The 14,810-nt window shown below is 40.9% G+C and overlaps 1 protein-coding gene across 2 annotated transcripts in view; it reads left to right on the top strand.

The window, feature by feature from the left end:
• Nucleotides 1-14,810, top strand: part of NRK (Nik related kinase) — a 104,590-nt gene that overhangs the window by 78,070 nt on the left and 11,710 nt on the right. For both annotated transcript variants that reach the window (XM_074148311.1, XM_074148312.1), the window contains exons 22-29: nt 2,433-2,606; nt 3,353-3,482; nt 3,872-4,030; nt 5,671-5,814; nt 6,978-7,112; nt 9,139-9,239; nt 9,781-9,930; nt 13,238-13,397. In XM_074148311.1, coding sequence (XP_074004412.1) covers nt 2,433-2,606; nt 3,353-3,482; nt 3,872-4,030; nt 5,671-5,814; nt 6,978-7,112; nt 9,139-9,239; nt 9,781-9,930; nt 13,238-13,397 — 1,153 coding nt within the window. The remainder of the gene's footprint in view (nt 1-2,432; nt 2,607-3,352; nt 3,483-3,871; nt 4,031-5,670; nt 5,815-6,977; nt 7,113-9,138; nt 9,240-9,780; nt 9,931-13,237; nt 13,398-14,810) is intronic.

The following is a 14,810-nucleotide window of genomic DNA, read 5'->3' as shown; positions in this document are numbered from 1 at the left end:
TCCATTTCTTCTCGGCAGTATTTTCACTGTGAAGTCCTGCTCTGTCATTGCAAATTATAGCTATAAGCCTTGAAAAGATGTGTAGTTTCAGGTTTTGTGCTTCCTCTAAAAGTGCTTACATTTAGGTACGAAATTGCACTTCTTTATTTGTCCTTGTTATTGACCTGGTAGCAGTCTCTGATGTCAACATATTTCTTGAAGGCACTGGGCAGGTTGCAAAAAAGCAGTGCTGTTGATTATTGTTGGTCTGTGTTGTTGCTGTTTTAAAAAAATCTTGACTTTTTTTATTCCAATTTGAAGAGAACTACTTCTTACTACTTAAAATGTTACCGGAAGAGGGGAAAAACACTTCGTTTCTCCTTACTAGCTTAGCAAAAATACACGTCTTCTCGTATGTCATGTTGTGGTTCCTTCCCAGCTGTAGTTTCTAGTAGAGACTTCAAGTCGTGTGGATTTTCCCCTGTGATAAATATTAGTGCAGAAAAGATGAAGACAGACAAAGCAGAACAATGTTCTGTTCTTTGTGGTCAAACCCCAAAAAAATTACAGTAGTAAGACATGCACTCATGTGGAAGTGCTCTGATGCTATTACTGAGTGTACTCTTGTTTCACAGATAGGGAGAATAAATTGCTGTGATACTGGTGTTTTTCCAGAGCTGTTTGTGTGAGCTGTGGCAAGGCTAGGAAGAAAAAGGAGTTCCAGCATGGCATCCTTCCCGACTGGGGAAGGAGTCCCACTTTGTCTTCGTCTCACCATCCTTGAGGAGAAAAGACCCTGCTTTAGAGGAGGAATTATAAACAGGGCAAACCCAGTATTTTTCCTGTGGAAAAACCAGCCCAGTGCTTTTCCTTTCCCCTGATACCTGGGCATTGGAAATAGGCAGCTTGAGAGAAAAGAGAAGGATTGGGTCTTTGAGGCTCAAACTGAAGATGAGGGAGGATGGAGAAGAGTCGAGGTCACATTTTTTGGTGGGTTTGGGGAAAACAATGGGGGACCGAGAACAAACAGATGACCGCCACTTCTCCGCACAATTCTCTGTGATGCCTTCTAGTCTTCTCCCTCCTTATGCAGAATCCTATCCGTTCCTCCCACCTCTGTTACACCAACCACAGCCATCATGAGTCTCTACAGCTTCTTCCAAGCTCCCTTTCCCCAGCCCATCAGCATGAACTGGTTTGAAGTGGTTACGGTGTACCAAACTGCCCAAACCGTTCCCCAAATCAAACCCCCCAAATGGGGGTTTTAGTTCAGTTCAGCTGAACCTGACTCAGAACTGAACAAAAAAAACCCATACTGGCTTGATTCCTTAATTTCAAATACTGACACATATGGTTTGGGTTGGGTTTTTTTAGGTCTTAATTAAAAAGTAAAATACTTAGAACATCAATTTGTTTTCTAGTTAATTACTTGGCTTTTAAAACGCAAATGCCTTTAATTTAGAATTATCTACTTGGGGTTTTTTTCATGTTTTGGCCAGCACTCAAAAAAAGCTGATCTGATTTCAGTAGGTTGTTTATCAAAGTCAGTACAATGTACAGACTTGCCTTGAATTCAACCAGCCAGAAGCTGTTTGAATTTGGTGGTGCTTTTCCCCTCGGTGTAATTCAGGCGGAATTTTCTAGTGAAGCACTTGGCTCCTGTCACTCTCTACGTTCCAGTGCCAATGGTGTTCAAGTACCCTAACCGATCGAGGCCAGGAATAGATCCCTCTGCACTGCCCTCCCCATCTGGGACACTGCTTGCTTTAAACATCCCATCTTTCTTCTTCTCAAAGCTTCTAGCCATGTATTCCCAGAAACCGACCTCTGACTCTGGATTTTGTGCTGTCGGAGAGTGAGCTTGTGTGGTGTCTCATACCTTATGTAGTTTACAAGTATTTCCTTGAAGCTGGTGGGATCCTGTAAGGAGGTCTGCAGCACCAAGCATCTTTGTACTGGAAATGCTGATGCCAGATCCTGCTGAATGTCAGCATTCTAGAATACAGTTTCCTAATTCAGTAAATGGAAAATAGCAAAGAAATTAATGGTAAAGGACTTGGAACTAAATGCAGGTCTAGAACCAAGAAGTGCCTGCTTCTGACTCTGGTAGGTAGAGGTCAGATCTGTAACATTAGGACAAGTCACCTGATTCTGTCTCAAGTGTCTCTGAGGATGAAGTTGCTTCTTTACCTGTGGCTTGAAGTAACATAGGTGAGGACTGTTTGTGGAGCACTTCAGGGGTTTAGGCTGGTATTGATGTCTTAGGTGTTTGCCACACACTTTCATATTTAACTTTTGATTTTAATCTTTCCATAGGGTTTGTCTTTGCATGATGCATCACGCAGAGCACCCCTCCCCATATGCTCATTAATTATTGTCCTAATTAACAGGAGTTGCACAGTGCATTGGAAGTATGCTAAATGTGGAGTTAAACTGTATGTTCTTATGTGCAGGATCAGATTTTAGGGAAACAAATTTCTGGCACCCAAGAAGGCCTCTGGAGCATAAACAACCAGAACTATCTCCTGCCAGATCTCCTGCAGCAAAGCCAAATTTCAGACTCCTCTGTGAACCCACCAAAAGTGCCACTGACAAGCCAGGAACCTCAGAACAAACCTCTGAGCAAGGTATGAGATAAATTACAGATTGAACGAATTGTACTGTTGCTTTCCTCAAGCCTTTTAACTTCATCTGTCCTGTCTCTTTTTATGATGAGATTTTTCACCACATCCCTTCTTTTCTTTAAAAGTTTTATCTAGGGGACAGATAAAAAAATCCTGAGCTCCCTAGCAGATTTTATTGTTCCACTTGTTTGCCCCCATCTCTCTCTCTGCTTCCTTTTCTTTCCTTCTTTTTTTTCCCTGCCTTTTACACAAGCTAAAAGCTCATACCCTCTGCTCTTTACCTGCCATGTCAGCAATCACTGCTCTGCTCATTGTCCCTGGCTTGCTTCCACCCAAGTGTCAGGTGCACAGGATCAGGGCAGCATGTCACTGGAGGCAGATAACAGCTCTGTCAGGGGTCACGTCCTAAACTGCCTTATTCAAAGCAACAGCATCCTCCTTGCTGCAAAGAGAATTGAGCGATGCCCTGTTGCAGATAAGACAGCGGGGAGTGATCAGCTTGATCTTCTTATGGGGACTGATTATTTTAGTGCAGTGTGTCGAGATGCCTGGCTAAGCATCCTGACACAACTCCCTGCTCAGGCCTCCTGTCACTGAGTTTATACCATCTATTTACTGCTTTTAAACTGTTCATCATGTCTAAGTACGCCAGGTGCCGTTTCCTCTGAACCTCAGAGGCACTGCATTGCTGTGTGCTGTCAGCTCCCCTAGCATCATCTTCCTGAAGCAGGTCTTGTTTTCCATTGCAGACCCCGTGCACTGAAAGCCCACCTTCAAAGAGCAGTACATCGTCTACAACGTCGTTTACTTCATTCATAGATCCTAGACTTCTGCCAATCACCCCTCCCACCAGTCCAGTAGGACCTTCTTGCAGTTCTCGTGAGTATGCTTTACCCTTCTCATAAAATATCACTCCTGGTTTATTTTTTGAGGGGGAGGGAAGTGGGAAGGGCTTCTTGCTTGGAAATGGAAACTGTCAGTAACATCTCCAGAAACTGAAACTTCGTGTCGCTATGAATTTTTATTGTACTGGTTCTACCCTTCTTCCAGATGTGGCTTGCTCTGCTTTGCTGCTGTGTTACCACAGAGCTTACTCAGGAATGCCTGAGGAATTTTCTAGACGTATGGGTTTTTCCCTCTGGCTATGTAATGCTCCCAGGTGTTTTCTCACCCCTCTGGGGTTTCTTTCAGTCTGTCATAAACACATCAAATGTGAGATGCAGCCAAAGACTCCAATTTTTCATGACTGCATATGTCTTCCATTCTAGCGTCCAGTGCAAAACCTGAGCCTGTCAGGAGAGAAAATGCAAGGAAGGGCTCCGTTGTCAACGTCAACCCAACGAATATCCGCCCACAGAGTGACAGTCCAGAAATTCGTAAATACAAGAAGAAATTCAACTCGGAGGTCCTTTGTGCTGCTTTGTGGGGTAAGCTCAGAAGTACTTGGGCATGTGTATGGAGGGCAGGCAGCAGCAGGACAGGCTGGCACTATGCGCCAGGCAGATTTCACAGTTGTATTGCACATCTCCTGCCAGAAAGTCCTGGAGCGGATCGCTGAGCAGATACCTGTGTCACTCACCTGACACTGCCTTCCCGCTAGAAGATGGCAAACAGATGACTTACAGTTGCAAAGGATTTTGTGCATCAGAATCAGAAAAGGTTTTGGTCGGGCACCAAATTGAGACTGTGCTCATTGGAAGAGCAAAACGTTGCAAATGTTTAGTAACTATTTTTGCGGCTTGTGATGCTTACTCTTGTCTCAGCTGCATACAAATGCCGCTGATAATACTTAGCCCTGACCCACTGGAAATAATCCAGACTTGAAGCCTTTTACTCTCACATGTGTTTGGTATTCCAAGACTCTGAAGCAGGTCAGGCATCAGTCTTTCAAAAAGTTTGGCTTCCTTAGTTCCTGCTGTCAGTGCTTACTCGGAACCTCGCTGGATTACCCCTTTTACAGGGTCAGCTTCATATGGTGTAAAACCAAGATGAGTTCAGTCAGACCAGTTTTCAACCATAGACATTGTCCCACTCTCACACCAGCTAAGCTCTTGAGTTGTTTTAACCATCTTTCTACTTCAGAATAACAGACATATTTTATGGGACACACACAGCATTTTACTCCTCCTCACTTCTTGAGTCTGCAATGGAAAATGAATGAAGTACATGAAACATTATCCAAAGGAAATGTAATTTCCAGTTTACAGTTTCACAGATTTTGTGTAGTGTATGTTTGTAGGAGTCCAAGATTTTAAATTGATTACAGAACTGTGTGACAAGGGCTGTAATTAAATGTGTGTTGAGGTTGAAGAGCACCAGGTACTTATCAGAGCGTTGCCAGTAGAGGAGGTTGCTTGTTACAGCAGGATACCTCATGTCATTTCTTTAGAACTTGCTGATTAGGAAATGTAGCAGTCATGCCAGCCGAACACAATTTTTGACATCCTCTGATGTCAGCAACCCGCTGGAGCCCTTGCCTCTTTGGGAGCAGTTGGATTTCAGATGGATTCACTCCTTTAATTTGGCATTTGAAAGCATTCTTGGAAAACACAGACTGTTTTCAAACAAACACTTTGCTTCCTCCTAACAGCAGCCCTTCGTCCTCCTTTGATTCGAGTGTTGTATTTGGGGAAAGAGGGATTTTTATTTTGTTTTTAATGTTTTAATTGGTAGAGACCCTTAGATCATTTAGTCGGATCTCCTGTGTTGCCATGGAGTGGTGCTGGTCTGGGACATTTGGAGTGCTCACAGGCACTTTCCAAGGTCACCCAAGAAGTTTGAGTTCACAAAGCATTTTCCTTTTTCTTTAAATCAACATTGACTTCAGCAGAACTACTCATTCTGCAGGTTACACAGGCATATAAGTTGCTGCTGGGAAAAAACCATTAACAGTGAGGTCCTTTTTTTTCTGTTCATTTTTCTGGGAGGTCATTGACAGAGCAGCAGAGAAATTATCAGGTACCATTAAGTGAGGCTTAAGTAAGAATCAGTTTTCAAAACAATGAACACTTGGTGTCCTCTGAATCATTAGGTGATTTATGCAGTATTTTTTTCTGTCTATCAACAGGAGTAAATTTACTGGTGGGAACAGAGAATGGATTGTGGCTGCTGGACAGAAGTGGGCAAGGAAGAGTTTATTCGCTGATTACAAGGAGGCGATTCCAGCAAATGGATGTTCTGGAAGGACTCAATGTGCTAATTACTATATCAGGTTAGTTCAGTGTCTAAAAGTATCTGATCTGCATTGGGGTTGGAAGCAATTAAAAAGAATTAGGTTATAAACTAGGTTGAGGAATTTTCTCTTACAGAAAAATCACAGGACAGTTATTCTTGTTAATAGGAAAACCCTGTTGAATTTTTAACACGTATATTCTCATTTCAGAGGGTCTTTGGGATATTTCATTACCTGGTTAATGTGTAAAATGGTTTATGGGAGCTATGAAGTGTTTCATATTCTTAAAATGAAGTTACAGTTCATTGGTCTGTTTGCTTGTTTCTGTGATGGGTGAGCATCTATCTAAGTTCCATTCTATTAAAATTTCTTTAAATAATCTGTGTTCAACAAGATGTATGAGCAGTAACATGAGTGTTCTGAACTGTGGAAGCATCAGTAACATTAAATGAGTGGCCTCAAAGGGTGCTTCGTACATAGCAAGGTCAGCAATGTAGGTCCAGCAAGGAATGGCAGCTCCTTCTCTCCAATCCAGGCTCACCGCAGTAGGTGATGGCGAGAGCTGTTTGTCCCATGTTGCCAGGTCCAGTTGCTTACATGACACAGTCCTCCTCTTTCAGACTAACCTGTGATCCCAAACTGCTGTTGAACATATCTGCTTAGAAACTAAAGCAACAGAAAGACTGACTAAGATGAAAGATGACAAAGTAATTCTCACCTGGAAAGGCATCCAAAAGAAAATCGCTACTTGTAATGAAGATTGTCAGTTAATGAGAACTAAATGAGTCACTTATTCAAAATGGCCATTTTAGGCTATACCTGTGTTCCTTCCCTCATATCGCAGAGTAAATGCCAGATAGTGTCATTGTTTCTGATAATACGTGTGTCTACAGAGACCTATTCTTTGGCCTGAGGGAAGAATTTCAGTCAGGTGTGAAAATCTTGCTTGAAGCTTGAGTCACAAGGTAAATGCTCATGTGCCGAATGCCATCAGATTGCTCATGTTCCAGTTCCTTCCTGCGTGTCACCATCACACAGGGCTTTGCTTCTGTGCTGCTGGACTCTTCTCACCTTGACGAGGCACAAGGACCCTCTCTACTCAAGGTCGCAAAATTCCGTCTCTTTCTAAGTGTGGGAGAGTTTTAACTTCAATGAGTTAAAGCGTTATGTCTTTTTTTTTTTATTTTTCTCCCAAATCCTAGGGAAGAAGAATAAGTTGAGGGTCTATTACTTATCATGGCTGAGAAATAAAATTTTGCGCAATGATCCAGAGGTGGAGAAGCGGCAAGGCTGGGTGTCTGTGGGTGACCTGGAAGGCTGTGTACACTACAAAGTTGGTAAGGACTTTTTGCTTTTTTCCTTGTGGAGCTGCTTGATCATTCTTTTGCATTTTGTGACACCAGCATTTTTCTTCAGCTCTGTTTCAGGACTGTATCGGGCTGAATATCTCTGAGTTCTTTCAAACCTTGTTTTACATGGCAGATGCTGTCGTTCCAGGTAGCATCTCTTCTTGCAGCAGTTATGGGGTGATGTATGGGTATTCCCTGTGACGGCTGGAAGAAGAGAGTGCCAGCCCTGGTCTGTTGCTCAGTCAGTGGTTTAGAAACTCTGTACTTACTTAAAGTTTTAATTAGACTGATGTTTTCCACCTCTGTGTTATTCAGCTTCCTTCCTGGTGCTGAGTAACTGCTGAGAAACTGGACTACTCAAGTGCTAGTAAATCATATTTGTAGGGTGTCCATAGGTAGATCAGATTGAATGTGCGGCAGCTCATCCCTGTCTCTTGATCATAAAAGACCTAAATATACCTTTGTTTAAACTTACATGCTGGAAATGGTACTGTAGTAGTTGAAAAACCATCTTGTTTTTATTTCGCTTTCAGGCAGTTCATTCTTGAAGATGAACATCAGTATTGTGATAGTTTCTGTCATTTAACTGTGTGAGGGGGTGTGATGTATAGTGTAAGTTTTGCTTTGGTGAAAGGTGGTATATGAAAGCGGTGCTTTTTTTGAAGTCAAATGGAGAAATGCTACAGAGGAGTGCAGGAGATGGTGAAGTAGCTGGCTCTCATAAATACTTTTTTTTTTTTTTGCTTTGTATCGCATGGCTTCAACAAAGTGGCAAGGGTTAAATCCAAGAAGGAATGTGAAACAGATGTGCATTTTTACTTTCTTTGTGATTATAGCTAAGCACCCACGTATTCCACTTCAGTTGCTCATCTTTGGGTTTGGTATGTTTGTTTTTTTTAAAAAAAAATAGTTATCCTAAAATTAGGCAAACATTTGGTAGGAGCTTCTGTGTTTATAAGCCACTCTTACTTCTTTGACAGAACAGCTGCTGTTGTTTTTCTCTTGGTAAATCTTCTTGTATCTTGACCTTTGGTTTTACAGCCATTTGTCCAGGTAGAAGAGGAAAAGGATGTACTGTTTTGTATTTTGGTGGAGTTCGGGGTTTTTTTGTCTTTCTCTGCCTAAGTGAGTTTTTCCTGACCAGTGTCCATCATTATCCACTCTTCATGCCTCCGCTATATGTTTGGTCAGTGCCAACTGCTCCTTCTGTAAGCAGCAAGGGCTGATCGAGCCCTCCTTCCACAAAAAACAAACCTTATTTCAGTAGTGTAACACCTGCATCTTTTAAAAATGCCTGCCAAGAAGACGCTGAATATAAAATGAAGGGCGAATGCATTGGGATGTGATACCCTAATGTTCTGTTTCCAAAGTGAATGCTTGTCTCTGGCAGAGTTGAAAACACAATGTACAAAGAAGCCTTAATTTTCAATGCATGGTTCTTCGTTTATTCTCAATGGGCCCAACATGACCTTAATCAACTTAGAGAAATTCCTCCTCTCTTAAATGCTTCCTCATCTCAGAAACATGGGAGTCCTTCGCCCACACTAGCACATGGGGATTTAATCCCACACATGAACAGTGAAATGAAGATTTATCCCGCAGAATGTAACAGAATTGTTCAGTCAAAGCCCACCATTCCTCCAAAAGTAGCTTGTTAACAACCAGCAACGTTGGTCTGTGTTCGCACACAAAAAATAAAGCAGGTTGGCTTATCTGCAGGGTCAAGACTTTTTTTTCTGACTAGTAAGATTTTTTTTTTTTCATAGATATACATAAAGTAATATATAAATGTTGTTAACAGTCATCTGGCTTTACTGAGAAGAAATGAGCTATAGGTTTTCAGTCAAGGTATTGTCACTAGTGATATTAAACATTGATGTCCAGAATCCATTAGTCTCCCTTGCTGGATAATGTATACCTCTGCAAGTAATCCATTGAAATTATTTAGTGATGAGATGGTCTTTGATTTAAGTGTCTTTCTGGTACCTAAGGAATTGTTCTTCTTGTATTACAGTAAAATATGAGAGAATCAAATTCCTTGTAATTGCTTTGAAAAACTCAGTGGAGGTTTATGCTTGGGCTCCAAAGCCTTATCACAAATTCATGGCTTTTAAGGTAAGTGAAACTTCACTTTGGTTCAGATGTGTCACTGTCTGTCACTGTCTCTCATCTACTCTTTGCTTTTGCTTTTTGTTGCTTTGTATAACATTTATTTCTAGTTAAAGATAAAATGAGTATTCTGTTAATGAAAATGTAGCTCATTTCACATACATTGGAGGTGGCAGGCATAAAAATGTCACAGTCATGATTCTGTTAGATGTGTATAACTTGTTTCAGTGCTGTGCCAAAACATACATTTGAGTTCACAGAGTTGATACTGATTTCCCTCAAAAGAGGAGGAAATTGAACATGAATGGTTCTGAGTGTAATTTTTGCCTAGTCCATTTCTAGAATCTGGATTTTTTTCAAAACACAAGTGAATTATTCAGCTGTCCTTGCAGCTCAGTGGATGATGGACGCTTAGCTGCTTAAATATAACAGTATTTAACAAAAATAGCTGCCTAACTTTTGAATTTTGAAAATTCTTAAGATAATGTATGTAGATCTGTAAACCAACAGCTTTATTGTGTCATATAGTGTATTTTTCTTTTTACAGTCCTTTACCTCACTTCATCACAAACCGTTGTCAGTTGACCTGACCGTTGAAAATGGACAAAGATTAAAGGTCGTTTATGGCTCAATAGTAGGCTTTCACGCTATTGATGTGGACTCTGGATCTGTGTATGACCTGTACCTTCCAACACACGTAAGATACTCAAAAAAATTAATTAAATGCCTCTGTTGTTTGGCCTGTATATTGATGATGATCAGGTTAAGAGTTGTGCTGTATTTCAAGAGACAGGGTAAGAGAATAATTATTGTATGCCAGCTAATAGAAAACCACTTTTCACATACTGTTATAACACTGAAGTTCTGTTAAAAGGCTTTTATCACATTTAGAGTACAAATTTAATGGTTTAATGTCAGAAAGCCTTTTGTATGGACAGTACTATTTTTAATTGATTTATCCTGGAAATTTAGGACTTCTTAAGCAATCAAAGACACAATAATATCTACGTGAATTTAGGTGATTTATAATCTGCCACTGTGCTTTTCAATCTTGCTAACAAGCTGATTAAATTATCACTGAATTGAGCTGGAATTTGGCCTGGATTGCAAAGACGGTTGCAAGATGTTTTAATGCTGATCCACTGCAAGCATGTTACCCTTGCACCAATGAGTACCTGTAGCTAGAAGAGCCAGGTGTACATGTGCACCCATGAATAATCCCAAATCCTTTGCCATGGAGCAAAGTTGCATTCGTTTCATACGATTACAGATCCAGGCTCTGTGTGCAAAATGTGACTTGCCTTTCAGTCGTAACTTTGCAGAAACCCAACTTCCAGACCAAAAAAATTTGCTGATCCTTCTTACCATTCAGTTGCCTGTGAAATCAGTCCTTAAATTCAGAAGAGTTTTTACATTTTCCTCAGGATTTTCTCATTAGATTGTCAAGAAGTTGGCATGAAGATGTTGATTTGAGGTTGATGTGAACATACTGCATTGTGCATCTGTTCATTGAGGTGATGGCGATCACTAAATTCCTGCTTAAACTCAAGAGAGCAGCAAAGTAATTCCCCTGCAGGAGCGAGCGGCTGGCATGGGGCCAGCCACAGCCTGTCCTATAGTATTAATCTTTTTTGTTGTTGTTTGCTTATTTTTTAGCTGTTCTAGCTAATTCTTTTCAGAGCTGTGTATCCCAAAAGCCAGAGAAACTTGGGGGCTTAGGTCCAGAAAAGCAGCACGTTCCCGTGGCTCTGGTCTGATGGGAGACTCCCGGCAGGGAAACTTCTCTGCACGCTTGAGAACCTCCTACAGTCAGCGGAGCTCCTCAGGGGCAGGGGGTTAGCTCATCTGTGTGCCATCCCCTGCTTGCATCCCAAGGGAATGTGTCCCAAAGTTACGCTCGAGGTCTGAAGAAATCTCATCCCCAGTCTGCATGTTGCAGCCTGTGCCTTGAACCCTTTCACTTTTTAACTTCTTTTTCTCCACTCTCAGCCCCGTGTTTTCAAACCAGATGAAAGCCTGCGCCTCCCGTGCAAACCACTTGATCACTCTGCTGCCCTGACAAGTGACAGCCTTCAAACTCTGTCAGAGTCCTCTTTCTGATGGACACAATGTTTGAGGATGGCTATTTATAAACTTCTCTTAATTAAACAGTAACTTTTTTAACTGTTCAGAACGAACTGTTGAATCACTTGCTAAAAGCTTGTATTCTTTATTTCTGTGTTGGGGTTTTTAAGGTACTTAATATTTGTTTTGTTAGAGGGTTTATTTAAGCTGACAATTAGTAGCTTTGTTAACTATGCAACTATGAAAAATTCGCACCAGTTTATAAATCGAAGCGTGGTGCCGGCGTACCATCCCTGGAAGCTGGTTGCTAAGCAAGGTGAATAATGACTTGTCAAAAAGATCATTAGCATAATTGCCCGAGATAAGAAAGGCAAAGAAAAAAGTGAACCTTCTTAGAGGCTGTAGTTTTTCAACAGGCTGCAAATATAATTATGTACCTGATGAGAGAGATTTCCCAGGTGACTGTCCTGAATATGTGGGTCACCTTTGAGACTGACTCCATTTGTGTGTGCTCTTCAACCAAAAGTTAGCATGTACTAAAAATATATTTTCCCTTTAGAGTCTTAGACCTGAAATAAATCGACTGCTCTATCTGTGGCTCTATCTTTTTGGGTATTTTATTATTTTAAAGAGCATCTGCTAGAATTGGGTAATTCTCTCGAGGAGCTTTGTGGTGGCAACAGACCAGACTTTAACAGGCTGACTTCAGATACTCTTGCTTTCTGGTAGCCTCTTTTCCTGGTTCCCCACCTCTTTCTTCATCTCTTACCTGCTCCGATCGCTCATGCGAGTACCAAGGCAACGCATTAAAATTGCTCTGCGGCTCTGGATACCCGTTCTAGTGTTACGGATAGTTGTTGCGGAGGCACGGAGTCAAGTGGTTGGCCTGGGTGTATTCGGTTTGGCAAGTACAGCTTCAGTGCTTCTTTTACTGTTCGTTGTGCCCTGACGGTGTGCATATAAATGTATGTGCTTGAAGGAAAAAAAAAAAAGATCTGTGTGTTGCTGGCTTGTGAAAATGATGTAGAAACTCCCATCATACGCTACCTGTAAAAATATTAATTGTAGTGGTTTAATTTACTATTTAACATCCTGTTTTGAGTAGCGCTTTAAACAAGGAAACGTTTTGTTATTGTTTGTTAAGGCTGTCCTCTTTTACTTGCAAAACCACTTTCATAAAACCCCACCTTCATGGTTGTATACTTAAGACTTTTTTTTTTTTTTTTTTTTTTTTTACTTGGGACATGTTGGCTCTCTGGGAGAGATTCTAGAGCATTGACCAGCTGTTAAAATAATTTGTGTGAGTGAAATGCAGTGTTCCTGGGGCATGCAGAAAGTGTGTGCTGAACAGCGTTTAAATGGGGAACTATTTTTAGGGAAGGATGTGGGAAGGGAAGGACAGAGTGAGGTTTGTATTTGAAAGGTCCAGGTAACTTTTCAACTTGCTGCAGTTAAATTTACAGGTTTTAGCTGGTGAGTGGGGATAGGGAAATATCATGGAAAGTGAAAGCACTGATTTCCTGGAATATGGAAGCTGTTGTCCTTCCTCCATCTTCTGAAATAATAGTGAATTCAAATTTATTTCACCTTTCTTCTATTTATATAAAGCAAGTGTTTTGTGTGTGAGTAAGTAAATATTATTGTGTCTCAGTGGCTCCATGGCTTCTTGAAACCATTTAATACTGGGAAATATAAAGTGAAATACTGAATGTTGATTTGTTTGCAAACCTGCTGTCATATTCGAAGCGGGGAGGAGGGGAGAAAGCCTGTCTCAGAGGCTGGCTAGCACACGTACAGCCTTCTGAAAACAGGCATTTCTTTCACTTTCCATGAGCCACGAGCTGGTTCTTTTTATTGCTCTGCCAAGCTAGTTAGATTGATATAGTCACTAAAATCGTCGTCCATTGTCTGATACAAATCTTAATAAAATATGATTCTAGATCCAGGGGACTATTCGCCCACATGCCATTATCATCCTCCCGAATACCAGCGGAATGGAGCTTTTACTCACCTATGAAGATGAAGGCATCTACATTGATATATATGGGCATTTCACAAAGGAAACTGTTTTACAGTGGGGAGAAATGCCAGCATCTGTAGGTACGTATGAAAAATAGCACTTTATTACATGTAAGATTCTGCCGCATGAAGCCTGACTTCTTTATGAGGTTTGTATCCATCTGAAAGTGGTTGTATGGCACATAAAGCAACTCCTGAACAAACCAGATGTGTAAAGAGTAAACAGATTAATGTATGTTTGTGTTAAAACAGCCAATGATTGCAATAGGGTCTTTAATTTGGATCAGAGTCTGTATTCTTGTCACACTGTTTATGGCATCATACCTTGACTATAGAGCCAGACTTCACTGGGGACGCAGCTTACCACCAGTTTTCACAGACAGAATTACATGAATTACAAATGGGGAAAAAAAGTGCTCGTTTCCTATTTTGTTCACAGCCCCCAGCATTTTATGTAAAAATCCACAACTATAGAGGTCGTTACTGAAGAGGTCTGTAACTGCTGTCAAATGGCCCCTTAATTTTATCACTTTGAATTCACAGTGCTGCCAGCCCCAGGTATTTCTAATAGATTCTCAACCTCTCCATGCTTGAAGTTGGCTTTGTAGGAAGAGATTCTAACTGTATTGCAGCCAGGACAGCTGTTTGTTTCACCTTCCCCAGAGGGCTTCAAGTTAACAGCATGGGGAAAATCAAGAACAACACGGGCAGATTTTTGTTTTTATTATTTGTTGCTTTTAATTTCTTTTCTGGCTCACTCCTGTTCTTCTGCACCTTAAAACAAACATACCAACAAACAAATCCCAGGACACTTAGATTGTACAAAAACATATTACTAGCTTGGCAGAAACTGTGAAAAATTGAGGATGTTCACCTTTCTTCTTCTACTGGGTAGTTTTAGCAGAAGTCCATTAAATTTAGTAGAATAACACCCTTGAGTAAATCATAGAATAGAATCATAGAATCGTCTAGGTTGGAAGAGACCCTTGCAAAAATGCTAGGTTTGACATTTGTAGAGGGTTTTCAACAGTAGTGAGGGCAAGAAGCCCACCTCTGGAACACAAATCACTGGAATACAACTTATTCTTTGCACTATTTCAATAAAATGCGGCAACAAAACTGCTTCAGTTTCAAAAAACAGGCATACGGTTATAAACTAGCTACATAGTGTTTTCCTCCCTTCACTGAATAGTTCCTATGTCCAATTTTCAGCACATATTCAGAGCTACAGGGTGTAATGAAAATGTACCAAGTCAATTCTCCATTTTTTCATAGGAATGTCTAATGGTCCTTGATATGCTGAAGTTCTACGTCCCCTTTGAATTAATGTTAGAAATGCCATAAGAAATAATCAATAATCAAAAAGCAATTACTCAGCTAGGGTAAGAAGAGTTCTAATGAGAAATACTGAACGTAATTGGAAGCTGCACTGACAAATTCTATCTGAAGGAGACAGAAGCTTTCAAGAAGCGTGTTGTTATGGGAGGGGCTTCC

This window comes from Numenius arquata, chromosome 5 (genome assembly GCF_964106895.1).
Source record: "Numenius arquata chromosome 5, bNumArq3.hap1.1, whole genome shotgun sequence".
Classification (NCBI taxonomy): Eukaryota; Metazoa; Chordata; class Aves; order Charadriiformes; family Scolopacidae; genus Numenius; species Numenius arquata.
The sequence above is the reverse complement of the archived record's forward strand: the minus strand, read 5'-3'. Positions and strand labels throughout refer to the sequence as shown.